At 32.7% G+C, this 17840-nt stretch overlaps 1 protein-coding gene across 1 annotated transcript; it reads right to left on the reverse strand.

Annotated features, from left to right (window-relative positions):
- Positions 1-9686: 9686 nt before the first annotated feature.
- On the reverse strand, positions 9687-13477 carry LOC145562070 (serine/threonine-protein kinase BRI1-like 2). The gene has a single exon (XM_081622242.1). The coding sequence runs from the start codon at positions 13293-13295 to the stop codon at positions 9945-9947; it is 3351 nt and encodes a 1116-aa protein (XP_081478368.1). The 5' UTR covers positions 13296-13477; the 3' UTR covers positions 9687-9944.
- Between the last annotated feature and the right edge of the window lie 4363 nt (positions 13478-17840).

The following is a 17840-nucleotide window of genomic DNA, read 5'->3' on the forward strand; positions in this document are numbered from 1 at the left end:
ATACATGTATATAATAATGCTCAATCATCTAGCTTTATTTGCACGTTGTTTACTCATGCCATACTTCCATTTATACGTAGTAATGTTTTTTTTTTGAAAAGAATTTATACGTAGTAATGTAGTATGAAGTAATTTGGAAATTTTACATCAAAAACAAATTTAACAAGATCTCGCATATTTTTTGTGAATATGATTTAATGAATCAAAACAACTCGTAAATAATATGAAAAGGAGGAAATACGCGTTAGCTAGCATAAAAATCACCCTTAGCTTTACATACTGTTAAATCAGGTTTCAATTGATGAATCACCATCGCAGGTGTATAATTCCCCATAAACAAAATCTGGTGCAAGACAAGCGATATATTTTCTGATTATCTCACAGATCATACATCCAAATAATCAATACTTTTTCAGCTCCTTAATACATACTGTATCGTATATGTATATTGTACTTCGCATATAAATAATTTGTATATATATATTTTAATGCTCAATCATACATTTATACTAACTTTATTTGTACGTAACCTACTCTGACAGTCTGACATACTCCTTATACTACTCTCCTGCACGATGATTTGGTAAGGTTTTCTTTTTATACTTTGTATTTCTTTGGAAAATACGGAGTACTTGTATACATTGAAAAAAAATCTGATTTCACTTGATTATAGAGTATTTCGAATAGGTTTACTCCAAAATACGAAGTATAACTCACAAAATAAAGTCAATAAAAAAAATTTACGATATTGTCCAAAGTCAAAACAAACCGACTAATTAATATTAAACGGAAGAAGTATTGTACGTAGTTAGTACCATGACTATTATGATCGATTTTGTGACTTTAGATTACTCTTTTTTTCAACATTCATATCCGGCAATCATAGAAATTAAGACAAGTGAATAGTGATAAGAATCAAAATGGTGCAATAATGGTAGAACAAAGCCACGCACAATGCCCACAAGGTAGTATATAAGCTAGCTAGTAGCTAACATGGAATACATCGACACCTCCCATGATACAAATACATACAACTCTACGGAGACCCTAGCTACCAAACTTGGGACTTGTTTGATTGACATAAAAATATGGAATATATATGTAAGGGGGGGGGGGGGGTTGTGAGACTATCTAAGAATACAACACGTGTTGTTTGTTGACAAATATTTGGTGAAATGGAGCCTAAGCTATGAATTTACAATTCCCACAGAATTAGTTAATTTTTTATTTGAAGTAATATTTTTTGTAAACGCTATAGATTTGTGGAGAAAGGGAGTAGGTAGGGGTGGATTTTAAATTAAAGTAATATTTTTTAAATTCACCCATTTTGTAATAATTGACACGTTTTATTTTTAATTTTTTCAACTCTGTATTATTATTAATTAGGTGTATATTAACTTTAACTGTAATGTTTAACTAAATTATTAAATATATATATATATATATATTATCGTGCGAAATTTTATTAAATATGTGTTCGTAAGTTTCATCATATCACCTTTTTTTTTACTGTTATTTAATTATCTACAAGTAAATTAAAGTCAATCTAGTGCACTAACAAATACTCCGTATGCCAAGTTAATTATTTTAAAATTAAGTTAGTACTTCATCATATTAATTAATAATAGATGCATTTTGATGGTTATGCTACTCAGAATTATGCTATCGCAAGTGTTGTAATTCAGGATCACCTGGGTAATCATATGGCCAGCCGTACTTATATTTTAGGCTCCTACCAGTCGACCTTCCTTGTCGAAGCTATTGCCCTTCGAAGTGGTTTCTTTCTTGGTAGGGATTTTAATTAATATTTTTGTTATGTTTATTGAAAGCGATAACCTAACTGTTACTAATATTTTGCAAGGTCATTTCAGTTGTCCACGGAAACTTCAGCTTCTTATGGTGGATGTCAAGGCTATCTTGGATTCTTTTTCGAGCTTTCAGGCAAGATACATCTATCAAGAAGGAAACCGGGCAGCAAACTATGTTGCCTTGACTACTCGACTTCGATTCATCAAGATATATACCATTTTTTAGATAGTAAATTTTCTTATTTTTTACTCCTAGATAGTTTAAGTCACGGTCTTAAGAGTAGACATACCTAAACACCTCATTGTATCTTACTTCTCAAAAAAAAAAAAAAAAAAAAAAAAAAAAAAAAAAAAAGCATTTTTGAATTAAAAATTTAGAAATAGAATTGCGTGTGGAAACCAAATTCCCAATTGAAAATGTCAAAATAAAGAATCCGATCCACATCTGTATAATCGTATAGTATTTCATTAAAATATAAGCTGCCGTCTAATAACAAATAATACTTTGTACTTTATAATATTAAGTTGCATACTTGCATGAACATAAAACTTACTATAAATAGGGTTCGGGTTGTAGGGTAAGAGGCATCAGCTATTCAAAAAAGGCTATCAAATTAATTTGCTTGGTAATCTTCTAAATACTAGGAGTACAGTATTATTATTATTATTATTATTATTATTATTATTATTATTATTATTCGAAAAATGGAGGGCAGGCAAATTATTTCCAACAAGAAGAATGTGTTAACAATATTCCTAGTTCGTGCATTAGGTAATACCGTATAATACAGTAACTATAATTCGTAAAGTTATTAGTCTGGATCTTGCATGCGCGGATTATTTGTATACTTTATTTGAAAAATTTATGTTACGATAATCTAATGTTATTATATGTTTGTTATTAAATGTCTACTTTTATATATTTTCATTTTGGTAAGTATTTTGTGTTTAATTTTAAAACTTTACCTTGCAGTACTGCAATTGATGTTGGGTGGAAAAGTACTAGGATGTGCTGATGTTGGAGAAGGTTGTGGGGCTTTTAATTGGTGTTGTGAGGGAGGTTTATGTTCAAATACCTTGGGTGGAGGTGTATGTCAATATGGTAAGCCTTTAACAAATCCCCTATTAATTATTTGATTATATACTGGATCTAATCCTATAACATATATCATTACATACTACCTCCGATTTTTTTAGTTGCAACTTTGGATTATTTTATATCTCACAAATAATACCCCAAAGTTACAACTAATAAAAATCAGAGATAATACATAATAATTTGAATTATGAGAGATTCCGTACAAGGTAAATTGGTAACTTGCGCTTATCATCAGTCCCATGTTATATTCACAAGTCACAACCCTTTAAAATACAGGTATATATAATCAGCCTAGATAAGAAACTGAGTTCTAGTATTTTTTTTTTTTTTACGTCGTATATATGATAAGTAATTGGTTGATCTGATGAGATTAATTTGTTACACCACCGCACGTACGTACCAATTATTACTTGTGTCACATACGGTTGTGTATATATATAAGATCGATATTGAAACAAGTTTATTTTTGCAGAGCCTCTCTCAGGTTGCAAGGGAACTGGGGAAAGTTGTGGATTTTTTGATGCTCAATGCTGTGGAAAAAAGGGTTTGTTCAGCCACCCTTTCGGGTGGTACTTGCTCAGCCCCATGAAAATCTTCAACAATATCTTAATTAATCATCGTATATGGGATCATATATCTACTTTTAATAAGTATTATTTCAGCATTATATATATGTGTCATGTGTGTGTTTAATTCCGAATTGAACTTGATATGCCATGTTTAATTTGTTGCATAATGTATTTCACTTTTATTTAATTTCCATTTTGATCCCAGCTATGACTGGTCAAATTGTAATTCTCCCAATGAAATTTGGGAGTGCATGATAATAAATTTATTTACGATCATTCAGTATTATCACTGTTATTGTTACGTACTGATTGTTAAGGTGTAACACCCCAATAATTCTCCCTTTTTCCAAACCACTTAATTTAAATAAAATAGTGGAGAACCATTGGCATGTTACCGCCACGTGTTAAAACGTTAAGGCTTTATCAAAGTATTGCAGCGGAAATTCAACTTAAATCTTAAAATAATATAATTTAGAAAACCAATAAGTCAAAGCTTACAAATTGGAACCATAAAGGCCCTTATTAAACCAAACTAATATTTAAAATCCCAAAACATAATTGAAATAGTAAAACATAGATAAGTTCAACACAAAGAACGAATACTCTCAATCACACCAATCCCTTGACAATGCGTATGTCAAATCCCCGAACCTCACATCATCAAGCTAACCTGTGCAATACTGCTCCCCAATAATACAAGTGTAATAATTGGATCATCACAGGGTCATTGAAAGGCGAAAGCCATGACCAAAAGAAAACGCACAAAAAAACACGCAATCAGCAAAGCTGAGTACATACAAGCTAAACGTACAAAACCTAATATGCTCAATTAATTAAAGTAAATAAACATACAAAACGAATTTATTAATCAAGACTCCACACTTAAACAATTCAATTGACTCAACATACTTAGTAACCAATTCCAAACACTTGACTCTTTATATTTAGTTTGATTAATTTAATTTGGAGTAAGCAATAGACGAGGTTGTCCAACCCACCAAATCATTTTGGTCCCAAATGACCATTTAAAATAAAAGTTTAGCGCAATGCAAGAATGAGCGCGACTCCATTATCACAAAGTTAGTCTAGGATCCCATCTAACTTTCATTATAAAATAAAAATGTAAATACCAAAAGAGAAGAGGACATGTTGATCAAACAAGCCTCGAAAAGCCACGGGCTACCACCGTGTACCCCAACCCATAATTGTCAATACTCTAGAAGTGCACCCTTTCCAGAGTTTTATTGCTCATCCTTGTTTCACTTTACGTGATTACAATTTTAATTAATAGCCGACTCATTCAAGTAGACCATACATAACAATCATACATCAATTCACTTTTAATCTTATTTAGGACAATGGTGATCACATCACAAATTGACCTTTAATTCCTTTAAACTTCCAAATTATCCAAAATTGTTGAACATAGTCAACCCACCTAGCCATTTCGGCTTGATCCACTTTTACTCAACATACTAACAAGTCATGCTTGAGTAATAAATAAAATAATAATATCCTTGTGAAATAATTAATGAATTTATTCCACTTAAATCATTCAATTCCAATCCTTCAATAATCCAAATGTGGTTAATAAACCAATCCAATAAAAAAATATGCTTGTATCAATATTCCATACAAACAATTAATCCAATATAGTTCAACATGCTTGCATCCATAATTCCATACAAACATAATCAATTCACCAAAACATGTCTCATAAACATAAGCACATGAATTAATTAAATGTATAATCAAACAATTTCCATCCAAGTGTTCTCTAAACATGAAACTAAGTTCTTTCTTTTTGGTACCTAAACATGATACTACTTACAACGAAGTAGACATGTACGTACCTCGTATAAACAATCCTTTGTGCCACTTTTAATCACTTAAAAGTCTCCTAGGGAATAATCACTTCCTAGAGAACAAATAAATTAATACTCAACTAAATTTCCAGCAACTTAAATTTACTTTAGACTACTTAAAAAAAAGCTGAAAATTATTTTAAAACCCCTAATTAAACTCCTTTTTAATGGGTAATCACACCCTTTCATTAAAATCACAATTATATTACTTTAAATAAAATTCCAGCATTTTAAACTAATCAAAAACCCTTTAAAACTCAAGGATAAAATTTAAAGCATAAAAAAAAACTTCGTCAAAAATCAAAAACTGCCCGAAAATCATATTTAGAGGCTGAATTTGGCCACGAGAAGGTGGTGAGTCTTTCTTAAAACATTGTTTCCACATGAAAAACACTACTTTTTTTTTTTTTTTATCAAAATCGGATGAGTTCAGAACCTAATCGGGATTAAAACGGGATTAATATTAACGAATGGAAATCTAAGAATTAAAACACGAATTTACGTGTTCAAAATATTCTGGGATTAAGTTAAACTAATCAGTATTTATAATCACCAAAATTTCAAACATCATTACTATAAAAGCCCTAAATCAATTTTTCATAAAAACCCTAAAATCGTGATTTTCAATAATTAAAAACCCTAGATTATAAAATTTACAAAATCTGAAAAATTATGACATTTATAAAATCTGAAATTATAAAGTTTAATCATCAAAATACAATTTGATACTAATTAAATTAATTTCAAACAATAAAATCAAAACCCATAAATCAATAATTATAATTACACAAATTAATAAAACAAAGGAGAAAATAAGACTAACCTTTTGTGTGGGGAAAATTTTGGGGATGTATAGGGTATTTATAGGGGAGACAATTGTAGGGTAAGTAGGAGTATTGGGCCTCATAAAATTAATGGGCCAATTAGGTAAATGAAATGGACTAGGCTTTGTTTGTATGGCATAGATTGTAGAATGAAAGCTCATAAAATAATTTGTACTAAAATAATTTTCGACCCAAATTAATAATTTGAAACTTTTTAAAATAAAATCCGGAAAAATACAAATAAATATTATAAATAAAATAAATTTTCATTTATAAAATATGTGTCATGTGTGTGTTTAATTCCGAATTGAACTTGATATGCCATGTTTAATTTGTTGCATAATGTATTTCACTTTTATTTAATTTCCATTTTGATCCCAGCTATGACTGGTCAAATTGTAACTCCCAATGGAATTTGGGAGTGCATGATAATAAATTTATTTACGATCATTCAGTATTATCACTGTTATTGTTACGTACTGATTGTTAAGGTAACATTGCAACCCTTTTTAATGCATTTTTAAATTTGGATCGATTTAAAAATGTGTGATAATTGACATACGTAAATGAGTTTGGTGTGTGAAATAATTGACGTACGTAAATGAGTTTGGTGTGTGAAATAACCATGTGACGACTTCTTTCTAACAAATACATAATACGAGTATAATTCAGTTTCGGGTTGAAATGAATTCGTTTCCTTGGCGAGTCAATTTAGGTGAAAATTGGTTTTGTTAATTAGCGGGTTGGTTAACGAGTCACAAGGGAATCAATTTCTCGGCTATAGCTAAAGCTAACCTAATCAGAACTCGACCTGAAAATAGCATCTGATGTTTTTTCTACTAGTGATTCTTCGGCAAACATACTATGATGATGGTGAACTAGGTCTTACAATACAACCCATCTCTCGTGTATGCTGGATCATGCAGGATGCAACATTTTGTGAGAGAGTTCACTCATACATATTTTTTAGAATAAAGATCGCATCTTGAATTTCAACACCGATTGTAAGGTAATAAGATGAAATACCTACGAATTGAACCTTTCAACAAAATTTATAATTATCAATATCTAATCTCCCACGAGGGAAGAGAAAAAGACTAAACCCCGAACTCCCATTAAAGGAGATTGGGTTTTTAAGGTTTTCAGGAGGAAGAGAAAGGAGCTTTTTTTTTTTTTTTTTTTTTTGGCAATTTCACCAAATAATGCTACCGAGTTTTTTAAAAAATTCACCAAATACCATGAAGTTTTCACAAATTCACAAAATACCACTGGACTTTAAAAAATTCACCTAATGTCATTAATGACTAACGGTCGTTAACTCTATTAGTCATTAGGATTAAGGGTCTGTTCTTTCCAGCTTAATTTCAGTTCAGCTCTAATCAGTACAGTTCAATTAAGTTCCTAATTTCCTTCTCTCATAACCAATTCATTTCAATTCAGTTCATTTTAGTTCATTTCAACTCCAATCAATTCAATTCAGTTCAGCTCAGTTCAGTGAATTGGAACAAACCCTAAATCATGACACATGTCATGATATGATTGGTTCATTTTAATTATTTATTTTAATTAATAAAAATAACATTTTTTTTCTCGATTTTCATAACGAATATTGCTCGGGTAAAGTTTTGGGGGACATTTTGACCCTTTATGGAATCACATTAAGCTCGAAATTGGTAAAAAAATAACGTAAATTACCCGTTTTGTGTGTCAAAAAATATCCCGATTAATGTGGCGTTATTTATTAACATGAAAATTAATCGGGTAAGATTTTTGGGGTCAATGTTATCCTTTACGGGATTAAATTGGCTCGAAATTGATCGAGTAATAGGTTTCGCGAGCTAATCCGAGTCGAATTGGGACTTGAAAGTTCCAGTTCAATAAGGCTTTAATCTGTTAAATATAAATGCATAGGTTAAGATAAGCCCAAAATATGTAGTCCGTAGTACATACATAATTGGGTTGCTTAGTGTATTAATGTTTACACTTTTATTAGCCATTCATAATGGATCCATTGGCCCAATTTATCCTTTTTTTTTTTTTTTTTTTTCCTTGACAAACATGTGCCACCTAGAGGTATCCATTATTCGAATAAAAACCGAAATCCAATCAAATTCAAATCAAATTATTAATTCGGATGGGATCCAAACTTTAAATAGGATCAGATTGAAATTTTTTGAAAATTTGGACTTTCGAATTGAATCGGATTAACCTTGTTTAGGTTCAAAAAACCAAATTAACTGAAATATGAAACCATCTTTTTACAAATAAGGATACCATATGCATGGTCACTTGTCAATGAACAAAGTTTCCCCTGTAATACTGACCGTGTAACCTTTGTAATCCTAACTAAGTAACCTCTATAACACTGATTGAGTATCCCCCATATTAAAGAAGTAACCCCTCTAATACTAATCGAGTAACCCCTATAACACTTATGAAGCAATCCCTATGTTGTTCGGCACTCATATATAAGAATTTGTGCTTAATCACAATCGCTAAATTTTAAAAATATCTACTGGCTTTGCAAATTTGCAATATTTCTAATCTAGGGACAAATTTGCAATATCTCTGTAATTTATAGGAGTAAATTATTACACATATTTGACCTACACCCTCTCTATTTTATATTCCATAAAAAGTTACATTATCTCATCTGTTGTACTAGCAAGTAGCAACTCTGTGTCAAATTGTATGGTGAATTTGTGATGAAGTAAAATGCTAAAAAATGGAACAAATATTAATTTTAGTTAACTTTGTATATAGTATGGGGAGTAGCATTAACATCTTTTGCCTAGAGACAGAATTGTACTACTACAATTTACACTTTACAGTAACGAAGAATGTGAGTAAAAAGAAAATTAGTTAATTACATGATTAGTAACATAATTATTTAAGTAGCTATTGACTTGGCCAATAATGAAGCCAGGTAAAAAGATTAATCTTGGTGAAGATGTTAAGCTGTCAATCAAAATGATAAAACTAGGGTATGGACCCCACCTTAATGATTTTTCATATCAACTTTTTAATCTTTTATAGATTTATTTTGACCCTTTGGTTCTCCACGCCTTCAACCCATTATGTTTCACTAATCACTATCACTATGCTCCTATCACAATGCTCTCTATCAATTTAAAGTTCCTTTAGACATTATTAACTAAGCTCAAATGTACTTCTAATTTCAATTCTTTTCATGAAATGTCCAAATATATATTAGTGCGTAAAATTCTAGGAAATTCTTATGAGTAACATTATAAGGGATGCGGATATTGTACCTTTTTTTAATAAAGTGAATCAGATTGTCTAACAATCTTTCCTACGTATGAAGTTACTCGAGCTTTCCATGATGATGTTTTGAGCACCACTTTGGAAAGTCGCGTCTTTTAATTTGAAAACCAAATAACAGCAATGTGCCTAGCAGCCTAACCCAAGGCGAATCATCATCTCAAGCTACACCATGCCTCCTTTGCACGCCAATGTTTCCTGCACCGGAGCAAAAAGAGTTAAAATTAATCGAGTAATTGACATTCTTTATACAACATCATCTGTTGACCTTACATTATATGTACATTGTCAGATTTCGCACCTTCAAATCAAGTGCTTGATTTACAGACTTATATCATCTAAGTCTAGCAATTCAAACACATTTAATACTCAAGCTTCTAATCATCAGGCTTATATCATCTTAGAGAGAATTTTGCAAGCTTATACAAGTATATGAATACAAAAAACACTCTTCAAAACAAACAGAAGAATTTTTATGCTGAAATATGAAAATTTTATTAACTACTATTGCTGGAACTAGATGAACCAGGCACCAGTTCCCTCAACAAGGCGACGACCTGCAACATATTAGGCCTTCTGGAAGGGAAATCGTCGACACATCTCATCGTGATGTCGAGGTACCTCACCATCTCCTTCATTTCCTCTGCATCTGCCTCTATTGATTTTTTAGTAACTGACAGTAACTCTGAATCAATTACTTCAGGTCCTTTGCCTTCTCTGACTTTCATCTTCACCCATCCTACCAAATTGGTGTCTCCGAAATCCTCCTTATCGGTTGGCCTCTTCCCTGTTAGGAGCTCTAGCAAGACAACTCCAAACGAATAGACATCACCTTTTGCAGTGCATCTGAAGCTCTGGTAGTACTCGGGTGGAACATACCCTGGAGTCCCGGCCAATGAACTAACACTCAAGTGAGTATCCAGGGCACTTATGAGCCTTGCCATCCCAAAATCAGACACTCTAGACTCCATTTCATGGTCTAGCAGGACATTGCTAGACTTCATATCACGGTGTATAATATGTGGAATGCAGTTGTGGTGAAGAAAGCAAAGTCCCTTGGCTGCTCCTCGCGCTATCTTCTTCCTCTCTTCCCATGTAAGGATCCTCCGATCTTTCCCTCTTTCTCTACCATGAAGCATGTCTTCCAAACTACCATACTCCATAAATTCATACACAAGAAGTCTCTCTTCTCCAACCTTACAGTATCCTAAGAGTGGGACTAGATTCTTATGCTTGATCTTCCCTAGAGTTTCCATCTCGGCCATAAACTCTCTATCTCCTTGATGACTAAGCCTAATTAACTTCTTGATTGCAACACTTGATCCATCCTTCAACGTTGCCTTAAAGACCTCCCCAAAACCTCCATGCCCTATCATACTCGCGGCTGAAAAGCCATTAGTAGCCTCAATTAGCTGAGAGAACTTGAGCTTCCTTAGCTGCCTCTGAAAAGTAGCCACATTGATGCTCAATGGTTCCCTCTCTTTTTCTATCTTCCATGTTGTTGCAGCATGTGCTGCCTGCAAACTATGCAGCATCTTTGCATCCTCTTTTTCTTTCTTCTTCACACGTATTGCAATAGCTGACACAATCAAAATGCACACAGTTGCAATCGCAATCAACAATCCTATCACAATGCTGTTAGTCAACGACGATTTAGATGACCGCCCTTTATCTCTTCCAGTATCATCCTCCACCGGTGTACTCCCTGCATTTACATCCTTGCATTCAGGCAAAGGTACCCCACAAAGGCCAGGATTATTTGCATACTGAGTAGCTGGAAGTGTACTAAGCTGCCCTCTCTGCGGAATTTGTCCTGTTAACTGATTATTCGACAAATCGATTTGCACCAAAAATGACAGATTGGAAAATGAATCAGGAATTTCACCCTGCAGCCTATTATAAGATGCATCAAAAACACCCATATTCTTCAGATTCCCAAGACTTGCAGGAATTTCCCCTGACAACTGATTGTGGGAAATCTCAAGCACTTGTAATGCCACCATATCACCTAACTCATCAGGAATTTTCCCATGAAGTTGATTATAAGAAAGATCAAGATACTCCAAAGTTTGATACTGAGTAAACAAACTCAGGATCGCCCCTGAGTACAATCTAGTAAAATCACAGTTCTTCAGGGAAGGTACTTGAAGCAGCCTCTCAGGTCGAATCCCCGCAAACTCGAGCAACCCACCAACACCTTTGCAAGTATTGCCAACATTCCTCACAAACACCAAAGTGTTTCCTGATAAAATCCCATATAATTTGGGACTTCCTGGCTGTCTTCCTAGCCTAGGTGGGATTTCACCAGTGAGATTATTGCTATTCAAATCAAGCCAAACTAAAGTCCTACAGTTTGCCAATTCTGTAGGAATTTCACCTGTAAAGAAATTGTTTCCAAGTTGCAAAACAGCAAGCCTCTGCAACAGCCCAAACTCTTTTGGGATATGCCCTGTGAGTTGATTTGAAGTCAGAGAAATCCACTCCAAGTTAGTAATGTTGAACAGCTCCTTCGGAATCTCTCCGCTTAGACGATTATTATTCAGTATAAGATCCTTCAGCTTACTACATTGCCCGATTTCTGGTGGGATTTCGCCTTCCAAACCATTATACCACGCAAAAAACTGCTCAAGATTTCCCATCTTACTAATCTCCCCAGGAATAGTCCCATTCAGATAATTCAAGCTAAAATCCAACGTCTTCAGACTCGAGCATTTAGCCAACTCTGGCGGTATTCTGCCGCCTATAAGATTATCAGGCAGCCTAAGCTCCTCCAGAGAAGAATTTCCTGCACACAAATCAGGCGGGATCGCTCCAGACAGCCTGTTAGAGCTAAAGTCCACTACCCTCAGCGCTGCACACGACGATATAGTCCCCGGAAAAGAACCCGAAATCACGTTGTTGCTCATCACCAGTGTGTCCAGAGACTGCAGTCCTGACAACGCCTGTCCCGGGAACGGCCCTGACAGGTTGTTGTTTGACAGGTCAAGAATCTGAAGCCACTTACAGGATGACAGAGAACCAGCAGGAACAGCACCTGATAGATTGTTGTAGGCAATATGCAGCTCAGTAAGGGACCCACAGGCCTGCCATACTTCTGCAGGAATTGAATCTGCAAGATAGTTATGAGACAGGTCGATGACCTGTATACTTGGCAGACTACCTAAAAAGGGAGAAATTTTTCCACTGAACTGATTCATGGACAGATTCAGAGTCTGAAGATTAGTGCAGGAATTAGCAGAAATGGCCTCGAAAAATGGAAGCGGCCCTGAAATTCTGTTAGCAGACAGGTCAAGAACCTGCAGTTTACTAATACTACTGCTAGAAGTTGAACTCAGAAAATCTTTTGACAGTAAACCAGTCAGATTATTTCCCGAAAGATCGACCATATTTAGATTTGGGTACAGCGTGAGTAAATTGACAGGAAGAGCTCCCCGCAGGCCAGACGACGACAGCAGGAGCTGCTCGATCGAAGGCGGAAGATGAAGGAGGGAAGAGGAGTTAATAACAAAAGAATTCCCAGACAAGTCTAAAGACACCAACATGTCTAAAGATGTTAAAGCATCAAATGTGATATTCCCTTCAAGGAAACGCCAACTGAGGTCGAGTTGCGAAACTCGACCGTCAGATGAGCAGTTAACACCTTGCCAAGTACAAAGAGGAGTTTTCTTGCTCATTTGCCAAGTTTCAAAGACTTTACTAGGATCATTGTCTATGGATTTCTTAAAGGCTAACAACGATTCGGCGTCGGTTAATGGAGTACTCGCAAGAGATGATCGACAAGTAAATGTAAATGATAATGTAATACATAGAATAGAGAAATTGAAAAAGTACAAGGAGGGTATTTTCATGTTTGAAAGAAGAAGAAGAATATTTAGTTTAGGAATTTTGGTAGAGTGAAGAAGAAGATTAATATGAGTAGAAAAATGGTAAGTGAGAATAATATTTAGTTGTGGGCGTGATTGAAAGAGGGGCCTTGAGCGTGGGAGGAGAGAGAATGAGAATGAGAAAGAGAAAGAGAAAGAGAAAGAGAGAGAGAGTGGTTAATATGATGACAATTCCATATGTTATTATGCCAAAGCAAAAGGAGCATTTTGGTGGTGAATTTGAAAGGCTTTTTCAAAAAAGCTGCCTTCTTTTTCTCTGCAACAACATTCTTTTTACAATTTGTATCTGATTTTTAGTGAATAAATTTGATAATTACAGTATTATAATTCACTAAAACAAGAGAATTAAGTTGCACAGGAAGTTCTTGAATGCATCAGTATATCAGATATTCAGATGTATAACAAATTAACAAGTACAACAATTAAAAAATACTGTATTTAACAATCTCTTTAAAATAAAAATGTATCACTCTACAAATGTATTCTCGGTTATGAAGAGATCAATTATATCGTCGTAACATCTAAAATTAAGGATGCACAAACATGTACGGAATAATTTAGTTGGTTACAAATTATAAACCAGGCGTAATTTCAAAAATTCATATCCATGATCCAGTATTATATTACTACTACTCAAAACATTAAATACTTCTCATAGTTGACTACAAAAAAGTATAAACTCTTGCAAGAAATCTTACTACCTCGTAAAGGATTAGGTAAGTAAATTCACCCTCTAATTGGTATGAATATTATCAAAAAATTAAGGTTTTTTTAATTATTTAAATCATCCAAATAGTGACTTCATGCCTTCATCTGAATTATCATATTAACCAAAGAAAATTAAAAAATAAAAAACATAAACTAAACCAAAAAGGGAGTAACGTGAAGAGGAATAAGAAAAAGCTGAGTCTAAGCAAAAGCTAATTGAAGCATAGTGACATGCTATAATATGACTAGTAAATTTAATAGTAAGCCGACTATAGAGTAGACTTACTTTACACCATAATTTCAAGATTAAGTATAATAGATTTATATATATTATTTATACAAAAATACAAAGTGCCAAATTTTGAGGGAAATTAGGAAACTAAGCACTATTTCAAAGTTGTCAAAGATCAATTTCTGGGGAGATCTTTTGGTGGGTCAAAAGCTTCACCGAGGACCCTCCGACAAAGTCTATCCAAAAACGGCGCCTTTTTGTATTTCTAATTTCATGAAAAATGTGTCATTTTTATAAGCAAGACATTCTTTCTTTTTCGCTACCAGATCTCACACACAACATACGTATGAATGGTTTATTCATGTTAAATCACAATAAAGTCACCCCTTTATAAGTTAGACTCTTATATACAAGTAATATGAAGTATGTCATATACAATTCATCTGTTTATAACAAATCTCACATACAACAAAATGTATAAATAGTTTATACACATATTTAAGTTACGCACCTCTTTACAAAGTCGACTTTTATTACAAACTGTATTATATGACTTGACTACATATATTGTATACAATACACCCGTGTATGCACTATTGAACGTATCTCTACTTTTGATTCGGTTATAGGTATAAACATGAATGGGTGTAAAGGGATCTAAAAGATGGGACTTGTCTGTCACTGTCAGAAAACAGGGGGAGGAATGTTTTTGTGTTTGCTTTCTTGGGTATTATACTTTTAGATAGTGTGAGCAAATTCAAGGTACTCGTACAATATAAGTAATGATAGTATAAAATGTGATAAATGAATGATGTTATACTTCTACTATGTATGGAATGAGTGAAAATAGTTGTGCTCATAATTTGGAGGGCCACATTTTCTTAGGCGTGATCATTTGAATGCTTGACCATAGGTTAAAATCTCATCATCAAAGGTTTAAAGTTTTATGTTAACTTGGTCAATTTTATGGTGGATAATATCAAATTAGTTGAGGAATATGATCCACAGACAAAATCTATATTATGGCAAATTTTTCAAAAGGTGAAATGTAGTCATTTAGATAGGTAGCATCTTATACATTCAAAAGTATAATACTTCGTAGCACTTAATTTAGTACTGTTGCAACTTTGCAAGTCACATTCTCATGAAAAAAAAAAATTAACGGTGCCTCTGACTAGGTAATTATTCACTAAATAAAATCAAGTGCATACAAATTGGAATGGATTCTCTTTATCTAAGAAGATCCACTAATAAGTGAGAAAAGTAATCCTTCTTTTTTCGATAAGATTTAAATATGCATATTAAAGAAATAAATGTGGTAAAAATGTGAGAAAAGAAAAGTTGAATGGTCCACATCACATGAGTTGAATGTAAAACTTATTCATTTTTAGTAATGGGAAGTTTTTTTTTTTTTTTTTTTTTTTTTTCCTTTTTTTTGATATTTTTTTAACATTGGAATACAGAAAGATTATTTGTAAATGAAAGAAATACTTAATAATTTGTGTAGAGATTAAACCTCTCAATAACCAAGGGTTTAGATCATAATTTAGTAGTCTAATTAAATTCTTTCTTCAATTATGTTCTTTCTCTCCCTTCATCTCTCCTTAGCTTGCATAATTTCGAAAGGGAATGAAAATACGGTGACCAAGGGACCTAACTTGGTCATTGTTATTGAGGTCCTCTTCATTAGAAGAAGTTTCGGCTTTCGAGTTTGATATAATCTTATGTATCCTTAATTTTACCAGCTAAACTAACTAGTATTTTCAGTAAATCTTTACGATTTCAGTATATTTAGTTATTTAAAAATAAAAATGACTGAGACTAGTAGTGTAGAACATATGAGGATCTAAGAATAATAGTTTTGGGGCCAAATACTTAAATAATTCAAACACAAGTGTGTAATTATATCACTTTTGCATGTGAATGTAAATAGATATGGCAAGATTAGCCCTTTTCAAAGGAAATCTTAACAGTTCCCATAATATGAAAATAGTATAAAAACAAACAAATAAAACAAATACTTATAACAAAATTAAAATTGTCCACGAGCTAATCCAATAGACTTTCATCACTTTGGAGAGAGAAAAACTATAATTAAAAGTTGAACATAAGTGTGATTTGGGACCCAATAATGAATTTTAGGGGTGGAGAGAATCAAAATTAATCCTAAACATATACGCAGTACATAATATTTCAATAATAATTTAAAGTAGAATTTGTAGATTAATAGGCAATTAACAAAGTGAAATACATTACTTTAAAAAAAAAATTGAAAAGGAAGGTGGGTCCATGATTCATGAGGAAAAATATCAATGAGTAAATGTGGCTTGTGGAATTGGAAATTAGAGGGGGTGATGATGCCACTTATTGGTCCAACCTTTCTTTTAGCTTCACTAACCAAGTTTAATGGACTGTCAATGCTGTAAAGTTTTTTTTTTTTTTTATTTATTATTAAAAATTTAATAAAATAAATAAAATTAGAATAATATTAAGATAACGAGATAAATAAACTCGAGTGAAGTAGTGAACTTATAGTATAATTATACTCTACTATAAAAATCATAACTACTTTGCTGGCCCGTGCAATGTACGAGTTGTTCATATAAAATTGCATTGAGAGATGAGTGAGGCAAAACTACTAAATTATTAAAAGTTGAAATGCGTAACCGAAAACATTATTAAAGAAATTAAATATTTGGGATTTTAATTCATCACAAGGCTTGGAAAAAAAAAATGGAGAGGCTAAAATTAAAGAGAAGAAGAAAAGGTTGAATTGAAGAGGGGAGAAGATGAAGTGTTTAGCAAAAGATTTATGAAAGATAAGGTAATAAAAAATGAAAAACATAAGACGACGTGTGACACATTGAGTTGGAAAAGAAGATAAAAAAGTGTAATAGGATAGTGACATTGTCTTTCCCGGTTTAAGTTTTTATATATGAAGTATAGATAGATTTGCTACTTGCTAGAATTGATCTAATGAAGTCATGGGTCTATTATGAAATCAATTAATTACGTCGTAATTAATAACCCTTTTTTCCACAATTAAATGTCCCAATTTCCCCACTCCAAAAAAGAAAGTCCTGTTTTTTAAGATTAAAGGAGGCCTAATTCCCTAACAAATAATTACCACAAAATTCAACAAAAATATAGCCTTACCCCTTACTAAAATATTTATAAATATAAAATAATAGGTATATAGGTTAAAAAAATAAATGTACTCAACAAAAACAGGTGTCATTAAAAAAATGTTCAACCAATATTCCAACAAAATAAATCAAGTTCAAGTGTTCAACAAATTAAAGCTTATCAAAAATACAATAAATAATGGAACACATCCGTAAAGTGTATTGGTCATAAATTTGATTATATAACCTTGAGATCATGAACACAAATTCTTAACACTAAACCATATTAATTACTCGATAACGATAAAACCCAATTCATGTTTAACTTTTACACAATTTCAAGACAGCAGTAAAACTGATAATTAGTACGAGTACAAATAATAATCATCCTAAGATATTCTTTCAAAAAAAAATTATCATCCTAAGATAAACTTTAAGTAGTCA

Source organism: Chenopodium album, chromosome 10 (genome assembly GCF_948465745.1).
Source record: "Chenopodium album chromosome 10, dcCheAlbu1.1, whole genome shotgun sequence".
NCBI classification, from domain to species: Eukaryota; Viridiplantae; Streptophyta; class Magnoliopsida; order Caryophyllales; family Amaranthaceae; genus Chenopodium; species Chenopodium album.

What these genes read in the sequence shown, in the direction of transcription:
- LOC145562070 (XM_081622242.1), bottom strand. Translation starts at nt 13,295, where the DNA reads ATGAAAATACCCTCCTTGTACTTTTTCAATTTCTCTATTCTATGTATT.